Source organism: Centroberyx affinis, unplaced genomic scaffold (assembly GCF_046629955.1).
Source record: "Centroberyx affinis isolate AG114_WGS23_722 - 3 ecotype Tasmania unplaced genomic scaffold, CSIRO-AGI_Caff_v1 ptg003319l_1, whole genome shotgun sequence".
In the NCBI taxonomy this organism is placed as follows: domain Eukaryota; kingdom Metazoa; phylum Chordata; class Actinopteri; order Beryciformes; family Berycidae; genus Centroberyx; species Centroberyx affinis.
In genome coordinates, this window is record NW_027281321.1 from 64,691 (window position 1) to 89,031 (window position 24,341).

General features: G+C 39.7%; 1 protein-coding gene across 1 annotated transcript; it reads left to right on the plus strand.

The window, feature by feature from the left end:
- Positions 1-591: 591 nt before the first annotated feature.
- Positions 592-21,864, plus strand: dusp22a (dual specificity phosphatase 22a). The gene is made up of 7 exons (XM_071538623.1): positions 592-874; positions 2,063-2,096; positions 3,004-3,086; positions 4,642-4,691; positions 10,226-10,300; positions 10,656-10,827; positions 20,915-21,864. Exons 1-7 carry the CDS (start codon positions 854-856, stop codon positions 21,104-21,106), a joined length of 627 nt encoding a protein of 208 aa, XP_071394724.1. The 5' UTR covers positions 592-853; the 3' UTR covers positions 21,107-21,864.
- Positions 21,865-24,341: the final 2,477 nt, after the last annotated feature.

The following is a 24,341-nucleotide window of genomic DNA, read 5'->3' on the forward strand; positions in this document are numbered from 1 at the left end:
AAGTCTTACCAAGTGTGATTTCCTAATATTAATGTTCTCGAAGTAGGCTATGATTTGTAGTCTTAATAAATGTTTAAATTGGATTTTGAATTATTTTGTTAAAATGACTAAAGTTAAAATGACTATAGCTTTTTTTTTTTTATTACTATATTATTTGTATTTATTTTATCATTTTATTTTTATTATACATTTATTTCATTATTATTAACAATTCTATCCCTACTTTTGAAACACTCGGTATATTCAATCAAAATGAAAAATCCCGCCTAAGACATGCCCATCAGTAAGGGTTTTTTTTTTTTTTTTGTAATCTAAATGTATACATGGGCTACTTCAGCTTGATTGCGAATGTTTTTTCAATATCCAGAGAGATTGTTGCAGAAATATGTAATGACATAGGCTACTGTATGTGTGGATTCCTCACTATAGCATGGGCATTCCTGAATGTATGAAAATGTGAAAAGCCCCTGTGTGAAGGTGAAGGCAGGGAAGCACTGATGTTGAGGAGCGGACCGCAACACTGCCATGATGTCACTTACCGGATGAACCCGCAGCTGCAGTTGTTTCACGTCAAAAAAATCCGGAAGAACATACACTACGACGGAACCAGCCAGCAGAGCCACGACGAGGTTAATGTCTGTAATAATGGCACTGGTCTCTTAAGGCACGTCAGTTAAACTTGATAATGTAACTGAGCAGCGGACACAGAGCCACTTCAGCGCAGGTTATCCAGGATGTTCTGAGTTAAAAGTTAGCCTAGTCCAGCCTCGAGAATTGGCTTGAAATCAATGTCAACATTTCGTAACCGTTACAAACGTTAGTGTAGCTCTTCGTAGATTGGTTTTGAGTCGTCATGGGTAATGGAATGAACAAGGTAGGCTTTGGTTTTGTTAATAATATGTACTTGCTAGTAACGTCGTGGTGATTTTGTCGCGAAACACTGCATCGGGTTGATGGAGTCAATCACGTCACATGTTTTCTCTCTCCATAGATATGCAGCTGTGTTTGTAAATAAACCCTTGACACATAAATCCATACTTTCACCGTGCACGTTGAACCTTGAGTACAGTAGGTTCAGTGCGACAGACAGCTGACCATTTGTATAGTAGGCTGTGTTATCTGATGTTTTGAACAACTAAAACCAAGCCTTTAGCCCGCCTAGGTTGAGCTGAGGTTCTGCTGAGATATAAAAGCATTAGCAAAATTTAGCCACCACTAACGTTAAATGGACAGACACGGGGGCAACTATGACATTTTTTTTTCTAAATTCGTGACTAAATCATCATATTGTGTTATGTCAAATACCTGATTTACTTTAACCAAACTTGGGGCAGCAGGGTGGCATGATTGGCCCTCACCTGGGAAGGCCTGGGTTCAAGCACCTGTGTCAGCAATTGCTCAAGCAATTTTCCTCTGGGTATCAAATCAATAGATTATCACAAAATGATTGTTATATTGTCTACATTTTCTGCAACGTTTGTATACCCAGTTTGGAACTGGCACATTCCCACACATTTGCAAATTGAGAATTAAAAGATCAGTACTAACGAACAAATTACATGGAAGTTAAATTTCCATCTCTTTCCATCCAAATTGCCATCTGAGCATTTTTCATGACATCTTCTCCTTGAAACTGGAGTGAGGAGCCAAGCATGTAATTGCAAAAAAGACTTTGCATTGGCAGATCTTTTAGTGGTTGTCTAAATTTTTATTTACAATAATAAATATCAAAGCCAAACATTGTGCAGGCTTTATAATATTTTACTATGGATCTAGCAATAAGATCATCTTCAGACAACACACTGTTACAGCAACACACTGCAGTAGCTGCTTGCCACTCAGCACTTTATCCTGATAATCATGCATGATTGCTCCAGGCCTTGTATGGGTGTTGGGAACATCTCCTTTCTTGGTAGTCTGTTCTTAAAGTCTTGAGCCAGAAGCCTTAAGTCCATTCTGGCTCGACCCAGCACATTTGTGCCTTTCATATGAGGTTTTTGAAGCTTGGACTGTAATGGATATCTAACCTGAATTCAACATGTCTGTGAATGCTGCTTCACAGGTTGTCGATGGGCTCTACCTTGGGAATATAAGAGGTGAGACAAACATGATTCATCTTAATGTGATGTTTTAAATTGTATGCAACACAACACATAATCGTGTTCTTCCAAATGATACAATATTAAAATTGGACAAAATGTTAATTTAGCATGTATTTGAAATTCTGAAAGGCTTTGAGATTCAACTAGCAATGCATCTCACTATATTGCAGTATCCAGAGAAAATACCTAGTCACAAAACATTTAACAGTTGCAGTATTTTCATATTAGTTACCAAATCTATTGTGCTAAATCTGCAGCATTTGGGTGCTTCCCACCCCTAAAAGTGGGTCACATTGGGCTTCTGAAATCCAGTGTTTTAGAAGGTTTTAAATTTAAATGATGTCCGTCTTTAATTTATAACATAGGGTAACCATCCAACATCAGATGATTGTAGCATTAGAGCTGTTCTGCTGTCAAACATAGATTTGATAGGCTAGAGTAAAAGGATGTGAATGTGTAGCTGACCAGAGGGACAGAAAGGCAATTAAGAAGAAGCTAAATTAGATATAGAAAGTCTTGTTTCTAGTAAAGCAAAATAACAAGTAATCAGAAATAAAACAAGAGAATCAGAAATAGTTAGTGTGTCACTCCCTGGCCTGGTAATACCCTTACCAAGATAATGTGGCATCCACACCTTTCTAACTTTAGCCACTGTGATGACGGCCCCACAAGATGGCCCGAGCACAGTGGCTGAAAATAACTCAAGTGACAAGACCAAGTGACCACAGGCCCGACTGCACCAAAAGATGTTGCAGGACAGTTAGCAACTTGCAGACATGCTTTTTGAAGCTGCAAACAATATAACTGGTCAGAGTTGTTTGTGTGCTTGTGGGAGGTTGGGTGGGGTGAGACTCATTGACATGATTCTAGTGGGATTTGTCCTTTTCTCTCTCTGTCCCAGATGCGGAGAACAGAGAAAGTCTGTCTCAGAATGGCATCACCCACATCCTGTCTGTGTACAACAATGCCAAGCCCGTGTTTGAGGTAAGTGGGACTGCCAGGTTAGCTGGTATTGTTTAATTTCCCCGTACCAAAATGCCATATGTCAAACAATTTGTTATTGTTGTTGTTAAAATTCTACTTAGAGATTTTGTATGGTATGTTTGTGTATCCATGTCTTTAGTGGTGCTCATTGCTCATTGCAGTGTGGTAGTAACCAAGGAGAGTGGAGAACATTGTTTTTGTGATGTGTCCTTGCAGCCAGCTGGGGGTAGTGATGACTCATAGTTGAAAAAGAAACATTTAGGCCTGGCATGGGCAACTTTAATGGCTAAGAGGTGTGTGTATGAACAGGAGCTACTGACATCTGAAACCCACATAAAGTTATTTATTTTTTATTTACCCACTCAAATCTGGTGTAATTAGCAGATGATAACCAAAATAATAATATCTAATTTTGGGGCAATATATGTATAATCTGATACCAAGATCTGCAAGTTTTACATCTTCTAGTTAAAGAGTGTCTGTCACATAGACTACCATTACTAGCAGACAAAAGTCATTTATTCTTCTGTTGTAGAGAATTTTATTTTCCCCTTTGCCTTTGCAAAACCCACAATATGTTCAACACATGTCGTCCAGTTGTCCTCTAAATTCATCAGTGTTAAATCTGTTTGTCTTAAATGTCTTACATATGCTTGTCTTGAAAAGTGGGTGAATCATTTGTTATTTATATATTGCAAGGCCCCAGATAACCTTAATAATATGCAGCTACTTGGCTCTCTTATATCTACTTTGAAGCATCATGGTCCAGGAAGTATCCCATAGTTGGAAGTGCTCCAGCAATCACTGTGTACACATATAACTGTAGAAGTAGACTTAAATGAAAGAGTTATTGAAAGGGGTGAAAGTTTATTCTTCAAATGATGCCTGGTACATGTATATTGAAGGCTTATACGAGTACAAACATCATGTTTGGTTTAGGCCAAAAACCATAGTTCTAATATAAAATATACTGTATATCATCATGGATCTTTGATAAATGCTTTCTTCTTATGAAATGATGAACATCATTCAGCTACCAAATTCCCTTAATAATCAAGTGGAATTGCTTAAAAGTCATTGGTCAGTGTTACAGTTCATCAGTCTATGAGTTGATGCCCATGTCAGGGGGTCGTCAGCTAGAATCACTTACATTTTTCGAGTTCACTGGCCAACAAGGTTGAGAACCACTGGTTTAGGCACTGAAGCCTGTTACTGCACATTTAGATGAGAAATTGGTGTGTGTACCAGATTTAAGGGGTTTAGGATCCACATCCGTTAAAGGCCTGTTGAGTGACAGATTCCCATCACCACAACTGACTTAGGCCAAACCTTAGCTACAAGGCTGTGTGCATAAATGTTTCTTGTTTTCCCTGATAGCGAGGCCTTATTCAGAAAACACTCATTGGCAGTGTGTTTAAGCTCTAAACTGGATGCACCATCTTTGTTGTGAACCATAACGCAACAACTGCCATTTTGTAAATATGAGAGCGCTTACAGATGTCCAGAATTGAAACACATGGCCTGTATTCTTGGAATTTTAAAATTTGTTTTACAGGACATGACCTACCTATGTATCCATGCAGCTGATGCCTCCAGCCAGAACCTGTGAGTAAACACACACACACACACATATAGGCATTCAGAAGTTGTCGTAGTGCTTTCCCCTCAGATGTTGAATTGTATTGTCCATGTGAATGCCTGAAGCTGTGATGAATCATGCAGTGTGGTTTCAACACGTCCACTGTTGCCCTCCAGATTGTGGTCCCAGGGTGTGACGGCCCAACACAAACGGTTGCATTAGTTTTATTGTTAAGATCTATGACAGTTGAGAAAGATTTGGAAAAAAAAATTTTTGAATTGTTGTTGATGTTGGATTTTTAATGGATTGGATTTTTTAATTGAATGATTCCAGTTAATAGTTATTAGAAATGGACCTTTAAATGATTTGTTTGATTTGTTTTTATTGTGACCTTATAAATTAGAATAGTAGAGGGTGAAGGGTCAAGTAGTTTTATTTTTATTTACATGAATAGTCAGCCATGTGCATCTCTTGGCTCGTAGATGTAGACCTCTCAACATCACATTAATCTAGAGCTGCAACGATTAATCGATTAATCGATTAGTTGTCAACTATTAAATTAATCGGCAACTATTTTGATAATCGATTGATCGGTTTGAGTAATTTTTTAAGAAAGATAAGTCAAAATTCTCTGATTCCAGCTTCTTAAATGTGAATATTTTCTGGTTTCTTTACTCCTCTATAACAGTAAACTGAATATCTTTGGGTTGTGGACAAAACAAGACATTTGAGGACGTCATCTTGGGCTTTGGGAAACACTGATCGACATTTTTCACCATTTTCTGACATTTTATAGACCAAACAACTAATCGTTTAATCGAGAAAATAATCGACAATGAAAATAATCGTTAGTTGCAGCCCTACATTAATCCTGTAAGTTTCCTACAGATTTGGTGCAAACAAGTTTCCACTTTGTGTGTGTGTGTGTGTGTGTGTGTGTGCGTGTGCGTGTGAATGTGTGAGAGAGAGAATGTACAATGCGTCATTGTTCATCAGGAGTCAGACTCAATGTTGAAAGAGGCATGAGCTGTCCCTCCACCCTTGGAGCGGTCTCTAACATAAGGCATTAGTCATAACGTTTGTATTGATTTCTAGCACTAGCTCCAGTAGTTCCCCTGCACTGATACCTGTTAAGACTGGATGATGTTGTTCTTCTAAACTCCTTATCCAAATTCCCTGGTGCTAGCCACAGGCATCACAGCTGGGCTGATCCACCATTACCAGCATGAATGAATAATGAAGTGGGCTACTGTATGACTGGAAGCAAACACAGAATTCATGTGCAAGTATACTTTTATGATCTGGTCTTAATGATGTCATGTCTGCTGGTAGGTGATAAGTTAACAGCTGATGTGAGTACAAGTGAGAAGTTTCAGCACAAGGAATGCCAAAGAGTACGGGAGTTAATGCTGTTGGAGCTCTGCACTTGTAGAAGTTGTGTTGAGCCTAGAGGAGCTCTACAGGTTGGAGAGAAGAGAACAGAGCGGGGTCAGATGCAGGTTAATGAGACTTGAGGTTTGGTGTTCGGTTGGACGTTGCTGATTGGGTTGGGCTGGAGGTGTTTGACCTCCCCTGTTGCAATCAGGCGTCCTTCCCTCAAGGCAGCAGAGGAAGGAAACCTCACTGTGACATCTGGCTGTTGGCCTCGACCACCCAGGGCTTTAATAAACCCCCTCTGTCACAATCCCTGGTCTGACTGACGGGAGCGGTGAGGCCAACTGTCGCCCCGCCAGCTAGGGGGCCCTATGGCCAGGTCTATTGGCCCCTCCCAGACGTAAGGTCCACAGCAGAGACCATCTTTCTCACTTGGACTCTACATCTTTTGTAGACACTGAAGCAGTTTCAAATCAAGTTTATTTGTACAGCCCTTAATCTCATTTACCGTCTCAAAGGGATTCATAACACCCACGTTATGAAACAATAAATGAAAACAATATCCCCCAACCTTAGGCCTCCAATGAAAACAAGGAAAAACTCCCACAAAAATCTCACAGAGAGGGATTCCCCTTCCAAGATGGTCAGGCGTGCAATAAATCGGTGCCGAGAGTGGGCAAACAGACATTATATGTGGATATAACACACAAACACAAACAAACAAAATACACAGAAATAAACATGATAAGAACCTTGGGTGAAACCAGATCTGGTGTGGGACATCAACACCAACTCAGTCTTCATCGTCAATATCATCATCAAGGTCATCATAGGATCGATACCTGGGGCACGGACGTCGGCACCCTCTGAATTAATACAAATTTAGAAATAATATGTGATATAAATTTATTAAAAAATGTTAGATGTTTTGCTGTTTTTGACAAGAACAATGGTGAGCAAAATCTTATTTCAATCCAACTCTAAAAAAAACAAAAAAAAACACCTACAAATGTGTTTATGCATAGTTCAGTGTCACCATGCTGTCCTTATCACTAGGACTGACACACTCTTGTAAATCTGTCATTCCTGGTCGGTCGCAGTATTACAGACTGATGATGAGTCTGCTATGGTTTTGATCTATGGTATGCAGTCACCATGAAGGTGCAAAATGCACTTGCATCAAATATTTCCAAAATAAAATTTCAGTTCTTACAAGTTTTTTGTTTGAGTGTTGATCACTTATCTAAATCAATGTAATTATATCCCTGTAAATTTAGGGCTTAAAATTTCAGGGTATGGTGTATTTGCAGAAAGTCATATTCACAGTGGCAATATCACTCAACAGTTTATTTTTGTTTCAGTATTTTTCTCTGGATTCAGCTGTTAAAAACCTCAAATCATTGTCACAAGATAATTTTCTGCATATTAAACAAGACAGCCGGAAACCTCTGGGCTAGAAAGACAGAACAAAGTGCTGAGGGGACATCTTTTCAAGAGGAGTTTGGATCTCAGGAAGAAGGAAAGAAGCAAAGTGGCAGTCCATCTATTTTAGCTCCAGTCTGTTGAGGCTATTGAGTAACCAGCATCTGCCCCTCAGGAGACAGTGCTATCAACCATACACGTCTTTATTGTGCAATACACCACCAGTGTTTCCTGGCAGTGCTTAACTAGGATTTTGGGGGTTCAGTTGCACTACATTGTGCAAAAGTCTAGATTCACCTGCTTTGTTGTTAGTTTTTGCCCAGAGACGCATCATAGGTCTAAGCATTTCTGTGATCTTTTTATTTTAATTAGCAGCTAAATATTTTTCTAGTAAAAAAGGAATTGTGTTGTGCTTTTGGTGATATGGGCTTGCATCTGTGAGAATAGCCTGACATGTAAAACCTAACTATTAGGATTGTAGAGCAGAGACATGAAAACATGAATGGTCCACTAAAAGGAATGCAGCTGTTCGCTGAATATCTATTATGAAGACTGGAATGAATGCTAAAAACTGCTGTAATTTTGCCGATCAACAGAAATGGGGACAGCTACTTCCCTTGTCTGTCCCTGCTGTCTGTGCTCTGGTCTACCACACACTCTCTGTTTGAGCACAATAGACCAGTCTGTATTTTTCTCACATGACAAGTTGGAGGAGTAGAAAAAACACTACTCCTTGGCATCCTTTGTGCTTAAAACAAAACTTCTACTTTCTCCACTCTGGGACTTCCCACTGTATTTGAGAGCTACCTGCAGAGTCAGTGTCAGCACAGTATCACTAAAACCAGAAAAAACCAACGCAGTCCGCAGAGGCATTGTATAGATCAGGGTTAAGTGAGGGCCTCAACACAGGGGTTTCAGTTCATGCGGTCCTTTCTCATATCCCATAAGGTATAACCTGAAATCTATTTATAACTTTTATAACACTTGTACCGCCTTGCCTTAACAAGAAAGATAGTTTCCAGATTTGAGCCAGCGATGACCTATAAAATATCACAGAAAAAAAGGTGTACTGCCATATATATACAGTTGCAAGAAAAAGTATGTGAACCCTTTGGAATTACCTGGATTTCTGCATAAATTGGTCATAAAATGTGTTCTGATCTTCATCTAAGTCACAACAATAGACAAACACAGTCTGCTTAAACTAATACCACATAAACAATTATATGTTTTCATGTTTTTATTGAACACACCATGTAAACATTCACAGTGCAGGGTGGAAAAAGTATGTGAACCCCTAGGCTAATGACTTCTCCAAGAGCTAATTGGAGTCAGGAGTCAGCCAACCTGGAGTCCAATCAATGAGATGAGATTGGAGGTGTTGGTTAAAGCTGCCCTGCCCTATAAAAAACACACACCAGTTTTGAGTTTGCTATTCTCAAGAAGCATTGCCTGATGTGAACCATGCCTCGCACAAAAGAGCTCTCAGAAGACCTACGATTAAAAATTGTTGACTTGCATAAAGCTGGAAAGGGTTACAAAAGTATCTCTAAAAGCCTTGATGTTCATCAATCCACGGTAAGACAAATTGTCTATAAATGGAGAAAGTTCAGCACTCCGTAGGAGTGGCCGTCCTGAAAAGATGACTGCAAGAGCACAGCGCAGAATGCTCAATGAGGTGAAGAAAAATCCTAGAGTGTCAGCTAAAGACTTACACAAATCTCTGGCACATGCTAACATCTCTGTTGACGAATCTACGATACGTAAAACACTAAACAAGAATGGAGTTCATGGGAGGACACCACGGAGGAAGCCACTGCTGTCCAAAAAAAACATTGCTGCACGTTTGAAGTTTGCAAAAGAGCACCTGGATGTTCCACAGCACTACTGGCAAAATATTCTGTGGACAGATGAAACCAAAGTTGAGTTGTTTGGAAGGAACACACAACACTATGTGTGGAGAAAAAAAGGCACAGCACACCAACATCAAAACCTCATCCCAACTGTGAAGTATGGTGGAGGGGGCATCATGGTTTGGGGCTGCTTTGCTGCCTCAGGGCCTGGACAGATTGCTATCATTGATGGAAAAATGAATTCCCAAGTTTATCAAGACATTTTGCAGGAGAACCTAAGGCCATCTGTCCACCAATTGAAGCTCAACAGAAGATGGGTGATGCAACAGGACAATGACCCAAACCACAGAAGTAAATCAACAACAGAATGGCTTCAACAGAAGAAAATATGCCTTCTGGAGTGGCCCAGTCAGAGTCCTGACCTCAACCCGATTGAGATGCTGTGGCATGACCTCAAGAGAGCGATTCACACCAGACATCCCAAGAATATTGCTGAACTGAAACAGTTTTGTAGAGAGGAATGGTCCAAAATTCCTCCTGACCGTTGTGCAGGTCTGATCTGCAACTATAGGAAACGTTTGGTTGAGGTTATTGCTGCCAAAGGAGGGTCAACCAGTTATTAAATCCAAGGGTTCACATACTTTTTCCACCCTGCGCTGTGAATGTTCACATGGTGTGTTCAATAAAAACATGAAAACATATAATTGTTTGTGTGGTATTAGTTCAAGCAGACTGTGTTTGTCTATTGTTGTGACTTAGATGAAGATCAGAACACATTTTATGACCAATTTATGCAGAAATCCAGGTAATTCCAAAGGGTTCACATACTTTTTCTTGCAACTGTACATGTTTAAAGGTGAAGCCCTTAAGTCGTCATCACACTTAGTTCACATTGTGTTGTGTTTTTCCAGGTCGCAGCATTTTAAAGAGTGCATCAGCTTCATCCACGAGTGTCGTCTAAATGGTGGATCCTGTCTGGTTCACTGGTAGGTTTTCATGACCAAAGCAGGACCCATCCCCTTCTCAGTAGCTGTTAGCCCTTCATCAAGCATTTCTCAAAGGACTTTATAGAGAACAACCCCTGCATAGATCTAACTAATCAACAGTCAATCACGTAACAAAATTATGTAATACATGCAAACAAAATAACACAAGGGAAAAAAAAGAAAGCACAAGACACAAAATAGATGCAACTGTATCTAATACCTGTAACAGTTATCCACTACCTGTTCACTAGTTTACCTATTACCATTACGAATCCTCAGCTATCTGGAGGGACAGAGATATTAAACAACCGATTGCTGTGAAACAGTGATTAAGCAGTACTTTGTGTCCCTGCAGCCTTGCAGGCGTGTCCCGCAGCACCACCATGGTGGTGGCCTACCTGATGACTGTCACCCACTACAGCTGGGAGGAGTGTCTGTCTGCTGTCAAGGCGGTTCGCTCCTTTGTCGGCCCGAACTACGGCTTCCAGCAGCAGCTGCAGGAGTACCAGATGACACAAGTCTCAGAGGTACACACATGACGGATCACACACACACACACACACACGCAAACACACAATGAATTCCTACATATAGTACCTTCAGAAAGCATTCAACCCCCTTGACCTTTTCTGCATTTTGTGGTGTTGCAGCCTGAATTTAGAATGGATTAAAATAAAAAAAATAAAAAACAATTGTCAACATAAAACATACTTTTGGAGTTGTTTGCAAATGTATTAATCCCCTGAGAAACTTTGTAGAAGCTGTTGAGTTGTTTGCAAATATATTAATCCCCTGAGAAACTTTGTAGAAGCACTTTTGTCAGCAATTCCAGCTTTGAGTCTTCTCTGATACGTTGGTACCGGTCTGTATCAGTCTGTATCAGCTCGACACATCTGGATTGTGGGATTTTCTCCCACTCTTTTTGCAGATTTGCATAAGCAAGGTCAAGTTGGATGGGGCGCGTCTGTGAACAGCTGTCTTCAAGTCATCCCACAGATTTTCAACAGTTTTGGCTGGATCACTCAAGAACTTTAACTTTTGTTCTGAAGAATTCCAGTTTTGATTTAGCTGTATTAATTAGGGTCATTGTCCTGTTGGAACATAAACCGTCACCCCAATCCAAGGTCTTTTAGTGCTGTGAAGCAATTTATCCTCAAGAATTTGTCGGTATTTGGCTCCATTCATTGTTCCCTCTATTCTTACAAGTCCCCTTTCAGCAGCATTGACTCTCCCAGTCCCTGCTGCTGAAAAGCCGGCCCACAGTTTGATGCTGCCATCACCATGCAGGGTGGTGTTAGATGGGTGATGAGTTGTGCCAGGTTTCCGCCAGACGTAGTGCTTTGCATTACCGCTAAAGAGTTACATTTTTGTTTTATCAGTCTTTTGCCCCATTTTCACATGCTTTTTTGCAAACTCCAGGCATGCTGTCATGTGCCTTTTTTTCAGGATGCACCAATCCGTCAGCCATCCCAATCACCGTTCAAACTGCACGATCACATTATAGGCATTGCAAAGATGATAAGCCTATTTGTTATTTATGTTTTTGTCCCATTTGAAAATAATTGAATACAGGCTCTATATTTTAACAAAGAATGGGCCCATCTGTTCTTTAAGCGGCCTTGCTGTTTTAAATTTCAGAATTGCCAAGACTACGGCGCAGTGAAAGACCTGGGCCTTGTTTCCCAGTACCGATCATTCTTAGAGGTAAAGAGTGTTTTTAAGTGTGATCCTACGAAGGTTCGCTCATTACCTTCGTGCGTTTCTCAAAGCAGCACTCTGAGCGGGAGCACGCCCACGTTAGTAAAGTGTATCTTAAAGCTGCTGTGAGGTCAGTATGAAAGGTGTTGAAGTGTTTGTTGACTTGGTTTCATAATAATGGATTAAACAAAAATTAAATACACAACAGAAACAATTAATATATGCTTTGACTCGCCACAGGGACATTATTTAAATCGCCTGTAGAAAGCTTACAGCCAACTGTTATCTCATTTAATGCAATAGGCATACAGTATGTCTTGTTTGTATGTCTAGCTTTTCTTTTGCTCGCGATACTTGCCCTTGAGCAAAAATTAATAACAAGCTACAGATTTAGGATAAGATAGATAAGATAGCACTTTATTAATCCCCTTGGAGAAATTTAGGTGCCACAGCAACTGGCAGACAGTACCATGGAAAACAAGTAAAGTACAGTAAGTACAATAAGATAATAAAAAAGAAGAGGTACTAAGATAAAACAATAGAGGTAATGTACATAATATAGAGACTATGGAGACAAAAATGCAAATAATAATAAATGGGGTGGGGGCTCTGAGGGGCTAGGGTCCAAGTCCAGTCATGTGCAGGGTGTGGGGGTGTGTGTGTGTGTGTGTGTGTGTGTGTGTGGAGTGATGATTCATATCATAGCTTTTGCTCTCTGATTAAGACAGCTGTCAATTTTAATAACACACTGTTCAGGCGTTAGCACAACATTGCGGTCCGGGCGACAGCACCACAACAGATACACAATAGTCTACATGACTGGTTTCACTGCATGTCAGCAAGTTACTGAATGTTCTTTTGAAAATATTTTTTCCCCTCCCTGTCCCTTCTCCAAAAGCTCACCACTCCAGTTGCAGCAATCGTGGGCGCCACCCATTTTGTGTTTTGTCTCCTCTTTCACGGTGCCCTCAGCACCAGAAGCCTTTTTTTTTTTGGTCCCCTCTCCTGGAGCTCACCACTCTATTTCACCACACCCATCCATTTTATACAGAGATCATTAGTGGGAAAAATATAGGCCTAACAAAGAAATAAAGTATATAAGATGAAAATAAATTAGATAACAGTAAATAATATAAAAACAGCCTAATAAACCTTAAACTCAAAGGTTAAAAAGTTGCAGTGAGTCCTGCAGGTCAGAGTGGTTTTTTTCCCTTCTCAAGACGCACTTAGGGCCTTATCTTACACCCAGCGCAAAGCGGCGCAAAGCACAGCGCAAGTGTCATTGCTAGTTTCCGACTGACGCAGTTGTCATTTTCACACCCAGCACCCACGTTGTTTAAATAGTAAATGTACTTGCGCCCATCTTTGCGCCCATGGGCGTGTTGGTCTTAAAATGAGGTGTGGTCAGGCGCATTGCTATCTTGAGGCAGTGGAAAGTGATTGCGCCATTGACCAACAAAAACCTGGTCTAAAGTCTGGTGCAGTAATTTCCTGCTATTTAAAGGCCACATTATACAAATAGTAAGATCTCTCTCTCTCTTTCTCTCTCTCCCTCTCTCTCTCTCTCTCTCCCACAACGTTACCATGCAAAATAGAAAAATAGGATCATCTACTATGACAATTTGCACTTTACTTCGTTCCTGACATGTATTTTGTTGCCAAATTGCTATATACTTTCACCATTACGCAATGCCAAATGCCAAAAACTACATCTCCCTCTTACCATTACGCAATGCCAAATGCGCAACGTGCATGTCCCGTTAACCATCATCACACATTGCCAATCGCTAAATATGCAACCTACAACCAAGAAAAACAAAACAGTGAATGTGTAAAAGCCCAACAAAAAGTCATGAAAATAAACTGCAAAGGCATCTTACCTTCACCCGACGCACAACATACCCGACGCACACACACATCGCCATCGCGCACGAGCAGATCCGTTTCCTCAGCAGAAAACCGTTCGTTTCTCCAACTTGCCGAATCCGCCATTTAAATAGCAATGCGCCAAGGTGCAAGTGCACCTGGCTCTTAAAGGGAATGGGAGATGACACTCTGATTGGTTGAGTTCATGTTACACCCAAAACACACCTATGATTAATTAAGGGACTTAGTACAGCCCCTTTGCGCCTTACTTTGCGCCCACATTGTGCGTCATTTAACTAGCAATTTGGATTTGGACACGCCCTAAATGCACTTGCGCCATGTGCTTTAGACCATGCGCCATGGATCGTTTAAATAGGGCCCTTAGTGTTCTAGGACTGGTCAGAGGCAGTCGTTATCTCTTTCATGCGGTGATCAGATCGTGATCGGCCAATCACACTGTTACAAAATCACTAATTGACCCCAAAAAAACCTGCTGTTGCATCCCTGTTTTTTCAGGAGAGGCTTCCCTCTGGCCATTCTGCCATAAATTTGTGAAGTGCTGCACCGACTGTCCTTTTGGGAAGATCTCCCATCACAGCCAATGAACTCTGTACTTCTGTCAGAGTGGACCTTGGGTTCTTGGTCTCCCCCCTTGACCAAGGTCTTTCTTGCCTGGTTGCTCAGTTTGACCAACTCTAGGAACAGTCTGGGTGATACCATATTTTTTTCCATTTCTAATGATGGAGTTCACTGTGCTCCTGTAAACCCCCAGCACTTCAGAAATTGTTTTATACCCTCTGAATTTTATGTGCAGTTCCTTGGTTTTAATGGCAGAGTTTCTGCTCTGATGTGCATCATGGGACTTTATATAGACATAAGTGTTCATTCTAAACCATGTCCAGTCAATTGAATTGGCCGCAGATTGCACCTTAACTCAATATGTCACTGCAAAGGGATTGAATACATATTGCCTTAAACATTTGTAGAAATAATACATTTGTAGAAATTTGTCCATAAAAAAAAAATATGGTCCACTAACATCATGGTTTGTGTGTAGATGTTTTAATTTTAATTTAATCTTTAATATTTAGTTTAATTTTGAATTCAGGTTGTAAAACCACCAAATGCAGGGGGTATTATATAATTCACACAGTTGGTGGAAGGTCACAGGTTTGATTCTCACATCATCTGATGTGTCCATCAACAGCCATGTGTCCCGTTGAAGTGTGAGAAAACAGACTCAACATCAAAACTATTGTTACACGTCTGCAAGCTGCATTTGCAGTGGCGCTGTGCATCTGTTTCGCACCTGATGTGTCTGGAGCTTCAGAGTGTTAGCTAAATATAAAATGTGAAGTTACATAGTTTTATGTTTACACCTCAGTATCATCGTAGCATCAATGACATACCATACAAGAGAGTTTGTCCTCAAACTGGTGCATAATCTTCATCACTACATGATCTACGATCCCTCATCCTTGGAGACAATGGCCTGTCCTTTCATGATCACAGTTCTTGTTTGTCTAGTTTCACTTTTGAAGAATAAGTGTTATCTATCATCATTGATAGTAAATCTGGGCTAAATACTTGCTGACTTTAAGTCTAGGGGATTTTTTTTTAGGTTTAGGGTTTTTTTTTCCAAACAGACCAAACCTTAAGTTATATACCTGAGCATGTCTGACCGATGCATGACTACTACTTCTAAAAATATTGGTTCAAGTAGTTGAAGAGAGTGAATGTCCTTGACTCATCAGAAGACAAGGGCTCAAGGGTTTCAGTTTTGTTAACTGAATTCCTTTATACTCTGGAATGAAATAAGGATTTCAAGTGGACAGTTCTGTTGAACATTATTCATAATCACTTTATTTATGTTATGTGCAGATGCTAGTCTATATCTACACATTTGAGAGGGTGAGAAATGTTTTGTTTCCATTTTCTCTTTGAGACATCCTCCGCAGCAGTTTACCTTTGGCAAAATGTCTGATACACGCACCCTTTCAAGTTTTGCAGCATTTTTGTTGTTTGGAGGCACCTATAGAGCGCATGTCTTCATTACAATGGCACTGACCCAGCATTTGAGTAGAGAAGGGGAACTGGAGGGGGTTTGCTGGGATTGCATTAGCCTGGTACTGCTCATCACGTGTTCAGTATTACTGTCAGCATCTTGCAACATAACTTTACTGAAAAAAATGCGCTCATTGTTTGCTAGATCTGGCAGTGATTTCGAGGATTTAAGAGGAAATGGGCTTTCTGTATATGTGCTTTTCCCACATCTGCCTCAGACAGAAAGTGAGGAATCCTCAAGACAGCTGTGTGAATTTATTTGCACTTCAACTCAAGTATTATTAAGGACTGCATACACTAACTAGCATAAACTATAACGTATCATTCATTGCTTTATCAAGAAAGTGGGTTAAATAATTTACATTACTGTAATGTGCAATTCCTGTCTTGTACTACAAATTGGTGCTGCAGCCACTAATGCAGCTGTAACACTACACCGCCACAGCATCACATTCACAAGCCGTGTTGAATGCACTGCAATAAATGTCTTCGACCATTTTAGACGCTAAGTTGCTGCACATTCATGTGCAACACAACTCACCAAATCTGTCCAATGGGCATACTACACCTTGTCTTCTTATTCCATACGTATGTATGTAATTACTTGAGCAAAGAGCTATTCGATTGCTGCCATTTTCATCATAAGCATCTCAATTTGAAAGGAAATAAAACAAGATAATTGAATGCAAGTCGATAAAAGTGAGTTTCAGTTGGCTCTTAAAAGAAGATAGAGTGTTACATGAACTTACTTCTTCAGACAAACTGTTCCAAAGTTGAATCACCCTGATTGCAAAGCCTTGATCACCTTTAGTCTTTAATCTGGCCTTTGGAACAATCAAAAGAGTTTTGCCCGCTGATCTATGACTGCTTTTATGCACATAAGGAGATAACAACTCTGAAATATAAGCTGGAGTCAGGCCATTTATTGCCTTGAAAGTAATTAATAAAAATTTTAAATCTATCATAAAATTGACTGAAAACCAGTACGGTGGCTAGTATGGGGCTGATATCATCTCTTCTTTTCTTTTAGTTCTATGTAGTTTTCTCTCTGTTGAAAGAAAAGGAGTTTGGTACCTTGATCATTGCCTTTGTATAGGGGTAAGTATGGTAAACATAGGCTTAGCGTGGTTGCATTTTGAACCTTCCCGTTGTTGACTATCTGCCTCAAGTCCACTTTCTGCCTCTACATGTGAACACATTTGAGGTGATGACTTGAGCTCTAAAAGCAGCTGTTTCTCCAGTGTACATTGGAAGCAATTAGGTATTTGCTCATTATGTGTCACTCGTTCCAGAAAAGAAAAATGGCAGGAAAAAATCCATCCTTAGGAATTGTGATTGTAATGATGTTCTCTTGTATTCATTTCATTTGTTATATTTGACAGTCAAACTTTCTTTCTCATTCTATCATAATGTGCACACTTAAAAGCTTGCAACACTTGAAAGCATTTGTGGCTTCCAGCGAGCTTCATTTTTGTTTTCATGATCACACAATGCGACATAAGGGTCTTGACAATCTTGCACAACATCTGATATAAATCTATATAGATTTATAAATTGATATTATGCATTTCATGGTATATTCATTTTTACAGTTTGTTGACTTTATTGAGCCAGTGCTATATTCTTATGGTATACCATTTACAAATGTATGCATTACATTCAGTTTTAGGGCCAAAATACTAATTTTAGGAAGGTGGATTTATGTATTACTTTCAGAGTTACTTTCACTTCATTGTATTTCATAAAGAATAAGGTATTGCACAACATAACTAGAGGTTGTATTTCCTGGACATCTTTTGAGAAATAGCAGCTCCTTGCTTTCATGACCTGTTGCTCTTGTTTAGCTTAAATGGAAAAGCTTTACTGGAAAGGCAAGCTAGAGCATGTTTTACACACTCGGTCTGCATTACGGTAACAGTAAATATATACAGAATATTTCTCCACAACCCAATAGCCGCCCTAGAGATAAATTATATTACCATCTCCAAAAAGCCACTGGCTTTTTGGTATTCTCTGCCTCCAGCTCACTCAGACTGTAAATTTGTCCTTCAGTTAATGGTCTTCACTCCTGCACCCAGTGGCCTGGACTAGAGGTGGGCAACATTTTTTGACACAAGACCTAAAAAAAATGTGTGACCTAACCAAGGAGCCAGTCCTGAAAATTCACTCTAAAGCATATCTATTCACACCACCACAATTATGTAAGCACAGGATAAAATCTTAGTACAGTAAACACAAAATTTACTTTAGGTTTAATGAAATGTAAAATATATTTCCAAGTTGTGGGACATTCAAAAGACTGGCAAGCCCAAGGTAAAATGGCCCTTAAGTAGTAAGTTGTACAGAGGGAGTCATTTGATTATTGCCCTCCTCAATTCTTGTGCTGTACAACTGAAACGCCTCAAAATATTAATTAGGTTAAAAACACACAAGAGCAAAAACTTTTACTGCCTGCATAAGCATTTAATAGATTTGGGCCCCAGAGTCCAGATGGTGTCAGTGGAGCAGCTTCAGTATTATCACTTAATGGAATAACACATTTAGAGTCTTTATTCTCTGGATTCAGGCATTTGGACCTACAGAGCCCGGGAGTGGCCATCGGGAGAAAAATAATTTATGTCATGGCCGCAATTTACTGTAACGTGCGCACAATATGCAATTCGAGCTCTCGTTTTCTCTTTTTCATGCGCATGAGATACAATTTGTTTCCTCGATCTGGTTAAAATGAGCCCTCGTTTTGGTTTATTCATGTGCACGAGATACAATTCGTTCCCTCGATTTCCTCTTTACCTGCGCACAAATTGCCAAAACGTGCCCGCGAAATAGTGATAACGTGCTCTTGATATATAATAAATGCGGTCTTCACGAGCTTATAAAGAGTTAGTGCACATATTGGTGATTATGTTTAAATGTGGCGCTGTCCTGGGTGTGTTGCAGCCACCTGATTGTGTTTACATGGCCTGAAGGTTGAGTGGCTAAATATGTTGCAATATTTGGGGGATATGCCTATTCAGTGTAAACAGACAATGGATATTAACATACCAAATCCTTACTAGGCCTATCTGCAATACCTAAAAGGTACCTTTAAGTTGCATTTTTTCCTAAAATACACAGTTTAACGAAATCGAGGGAACAAATTGTATCTCGTGCGCATGAATGAACCAAAACGTGCGCACGTTACAGTAAATCGTGGACTCGATATAACTTTTTTTCTCTCCCAATGGCCACTCCCGGGCTCCGTATAGACCGAGTTGTTTGTGTCAATAAATATTGAATGAACTGTCCAAGATGAGACCAAAAAAAATGTGGATAGGGATTTTCCTAGCCTGGTAAGACCATCCTGATCACGTGACCTCACATTCTGTTTCACTCCACGGATCAGTCTGGACTATTAGCCGCTCACATCGATTTCCTGAAATTACAATGTAACCGGGCCAATCAGGGACTGCGTCGTAGTTGATGACGTAACCGGGCCAATCAGGGAAAGCGTCGTAGTTGATGACGTGAAATACAGGCCGCCGCTGGCAAAACAGTCATGGCGTCTCCCGAAGCAACGAGCGGTAACGTTAACGTTAGTAGAGTAAACATTAGTGCCATGAGTGCAGTTATTGCAGAAATAGACTCAATAACAACAATTAAACAAGAACAAGAGTATGCACTAGCGGGGTTTTTATGGCTGTGTTTACTAACGTTAATGTTACCACTCGTTGCTACAGGAGACGCCATTACTGTTTTGCCAGCGGCGGCCTGTATTTCACGTCATCAACTACGACGCAGTCCCTGATTGGCCCGGTTACATTGTAATTTCAGGAAATCAATGTGGGCGGCTAGAAGTCCAGACTGATCCGTGGAGCGCAACAGAATGTGAGGTCACGTGATCAGGATGGTCTTACCAGGCTGGGATTTTCCCTAAACCAAAATTTTGAGAATGCAAGAGGTGCTCAGATAAAACCCTGAGCAAGGTTACTAAATGAGCAGGAATGTCTGTGGAGTGGGAGATGTGGAGGCTGTTCCTGGGAAGTGTTTCATCGCAGCCCAGCTGCCCTCCCCTCACTTCCCTTCCCTTCCCTCAGCTGTGTCTAATCCCCATGCAGGCCCTCCAACTGGAGAGGTGGGCCCTCGACAGGGGTTTCCCATTCTTGGTCATCTATCCTGATTTAGCCCTAGGTCTGCTCCTTTTAGTCTCTAATGTGCTGTAGATGTTGAAAGACCAGCTTTGTAAAATGTGTTAATTGCCTGTTTCCAGAAATTTGACAATTGAACACTTTTTCAAGACACTATTTTACACTTTTTCAAGAATTGTGATTGTTTTCCTACTTTGTGTCAATGTCATCCTTCCATGATTGCGGCATGATGGGATTATTGAGCTCAGTCCAGATGGGTCATGACTATGGGATTTATGGGTTTGGTCCTTTAGGAAATAACTCCTGCAAACATATTCACTTAAGTCTTACTGTCTTGGTTTTGATTGATAATTGAATTCATAAAAGTCTATTTTAATTGTTTGTCAGCTTCTTACTGAGAAGAAACTGAAGGGATGGGAAATCCTCTTTTCCCACAGAACATACAGTTCATACTCGACTTTTAAGTTCTACAATTACAATTCAGTTCAAACTTATCATTCTGTAAGGGAAAGTTGCCTTGCAGACAGGGTGTAAAGTGAAAACACACAGTAAAATCACAATAAAGCAAATCATCACAACATACACCATACTGACAAACATCAGTTCTGGGGAAGCAACATTTCTAAAGGAGATTATAATGGGTTCACTCATTTTCTCTAAATACATTTTATCTTATTTTGTTATTGATTAAATGACAAAAATGTGATTACAAAGTAGTAACTTAAAAAAGGAGTAACTTTTTGTATTTTTCTATCATACAGTACATAAAATCAATAAAGTCAACAGTAAGTTGTATGTATTAAATTTACATAAACACAATCAAATGTAATGTTCGTTTTTTCTCCCTCCTGTTTGTCCACAGTACCGAGCCTGGTTACGGACCACTTTCCGTCCCGGTCCATTTAAGGACCAGGAACAGGTTGGAGCCCTGCTGAGCCAGTACACAGAGCAACAGGAGAGCCAGAGGAGAGGGGCGGACCAGCGCTGGATAAACCAGGCTGTCGGCGTCTGCTCTCTGCCCTGCGACCCCCAGGATCCTGACGACAGCAGCTGAGCCACGGCTCTCTGCTCCTGCCAGCCTCCAGTCCAAACCTGTCTGGCAGTGGCAGTAGCTATTATTCTGTGCCCAATTCCAAATCAACCCCAAAGTTATATCCAACTTAAAGGCTTTTGTATAAATCTGAAAGGATAGGATTAAATGAATACCCTCTAAAAAGCAAAATGTTTTTTAATACTTTCTTTGCATCTATCTAGTCTGTTTTTAAGCGATGGAGGTTGATTTAGAATTGGGCTACAGGCTCTCTTCCACTACCAGTACCTCCCATGTTCCCTTAACTGGTCTGAGTACAGCCACAGCAGGAGCATTGGTGCTCACTGATGCCTTACTCTAAACACCTCAGCACCTTAGCCATGATGAATAGGTTTCACCTGTACTTCCATCTCAACCTTTATACCTGCAAAGTTCAGCTCAATAGCCATAGAAAAGATGACTGATTTAGCTTAAGCAATATATAGCTGGCTAAACTGGGAAGATGTAGGAAATATGGCTGATTTAAGCAAACGGCTTTGTCATAATCAGATGTCTAACTACACATGAAGGATCTCTGCAGTCCAAATGCTAAAAGTCTTCCTGATTTTACTGAAACTCTAATTTATCTTTTAATCGTGGAAAAAGCAAGCTGATTTTTTTTTAGGGAATTGTCATAAATTCAGTGGTACAGTTCAGTGTTCTGATAGTGTATTTATGATTTTTTTTAATAAAAATGCACACTTTGCCAAAAATATGGAAATGCTAATAAATATATATAATCAATGAAACCAAAGCTACATTATGTTATTGAAGTTGATTCCTAATGCAGTGTGTGTGTGTGTGTGTGTGTGTGTGTGTTGAGAATATCAGATGCATACATTCCAGGTTAGTAGTTTCCAGTAGGCCTTCTCTGGACCTTTCTTGTTGTTGCTATACCCAGCTTCCCCGAAACAGACACTTGAGTGTGCTAAATCTCCTTCTGCCACACAGGTGAGCTGCCACTACAGATCTGGCTGAAACCCAGACAGAGTGGAGCATGTGACTTCACCACAGCATCCACTTTCTAATTTCTAAACAAGCCATTTTAGTCATTTTAGTCTGACCACACAAAGCTTTGTCTCCATTTGTGAAGGCCCTAACCTTCATGTAAAAAGGGCAGCTGTATAACAGAAATCGAAAGCATCACATTGGAGACAAAACACTCACTATTTGACTGCCAGAGATCTTGGTACAAGGACCAGTCTCGGTACAAGAGCAGGCTTTTTCTGTGTTGAGTTTGCATGTTCTCCCCACGTTCATACCATTCCAAATACATGAAAATCAGGTGAATTGAAAACTCTAAATTGTCCATAGGTATGAATGTGAGTGTGAGTGATTGCCCTGTGATGGACCGACAACGTGTCCAGGGTGTCTCCATGCCTAATGCATGCTGGGATAAGCTCCAGTCCCCCTTCACCCTGAAAAGAATGAAGAGGGTACAGAAAATGAATTGATGGTTACTCAAGGGATGAAAGTGTGCAAGAGCATAGTGTGAGGTTTAAATGTACATTTAATCATTTAAAGGGTGCTTACATTTCACCTCCTAACTCTCAATTTTGGTGTTTTTTTTGTTTTTTTTTATTTAGATTTTACCTTCAGTTTAAGGACTACATGGTTCTCTCTGGTTTGACAAATTTCTACCTGCTTATGAAACCCTTTCAAAACCCACTGGATAAAGTCTAAAACTTATGGTGGTCAAGCTAAAAACAAGGCTGTTTTTCTTGGTTCCTGAAAAGTTGTATTGTTTGTAAAAAAAAAAAAAAAAAAAACAGAAAGCAAGATATACTATTATATATTTTGAGTTTTGATGGAAGGAGTGAGCTGTGAAAAGCTTTCCGCCTCCCACCGTTCTGTAAGTTTTAATCTTTGAGGAAGAGGAAGAAAAATCATTTTTTCTAACATGTTTGTGGTCTAATAATTCTCTTATTCTGTTACCTGGAATCCTAACTGTTCAAAAACAAATCGTTACACATTATGGTTATTTAATCATTGTTTAATTTTATTCTGTGATGCTTTCCTCTGGTCACCAAAATGTTGCCCAATGTGTGACATCTCATCTCATCTTGATTAATGTTAATGTTGATATTAATGACTATCACTCAGTTTAACATTCTTATGGATATTGCCATTTTTATCTTAAGAGTTGACCATCACGCCTCATGGACACAGCATCTTACAGGAGGAATCACAAGAAGCAATGGTTCTAATAGAAAATATTAAAGTATAACCATCAATAAGACATTTATTTCTACATCATATGCAACAATATAATTTGGGTCACAGGAGAAGCCATTTCCAAGGAAATACTGCAGATGAACTGGCCAGTAAACTGTAAAAGTGAAGTTAAAATAGAATTTCATTAAGATTACAGATTACATAAGAATTCTATATTTTATATTCTATATTTCTTATGTAATGGAAAGAGATTGTCACGTCAAGATTATTTGTACAGCTCTTAATCACAATTACACCCACTCACCCCCAACTGCACCCACATTATGAAAACAAACTTAATTGTTATTATTGCTGTAACTGATTCCATATAAATGTCACTATTCATAATTTTTCCACACTGCAAACGTCTCAGTCCATAAATGGGATTCCAAAATCCTATGTATGTATGATGATTTTGTCCTGTGCTGTGACAAATTTAGTGTCACATCAAGACAAGGTGTCAAGACTGATGGGACTTTTGAGTTTGCTATGAAGACTTGGTTAGATAAAAAAAAAAAACACCCACAACAAATATAATATAAACCCCCAATATCCAGGACTATTAAAATTAAGGGAATAAAAACATTTTTTGACTTTGATGCACTTTTTCTTCTGTGTCAAGTGTGATTAGAATGCTTTTCTATTAACTGATGAACATAAATCTCAGTTTTGACTTAATACCAGTCTGAGTGTGTCTCCAGTCATTAGCTTGAAAAATAGCTGCTATTTCCTTATATTTATTCATGTTCAGTTTAATTACATATTTGACCCCTTAGTTAAGTAGTTATTGCTTAAGTGTGTGAGATCAGGTCAGGTGTATGCATGTCCATGTAATGCCTCACTAGGCAGGACGGGACAAGGGGGGACAGAGATTTAGGTTGACTAGCCTATAGACATTTTTAACAGGAAGTAATTCTGTACGCAAATAGAAGTGAAATAAAAAGGGACTTTCTCCAACCTGTTAAATTATTACACTATTGCATTGTTAATAGAATAGAATAGAATG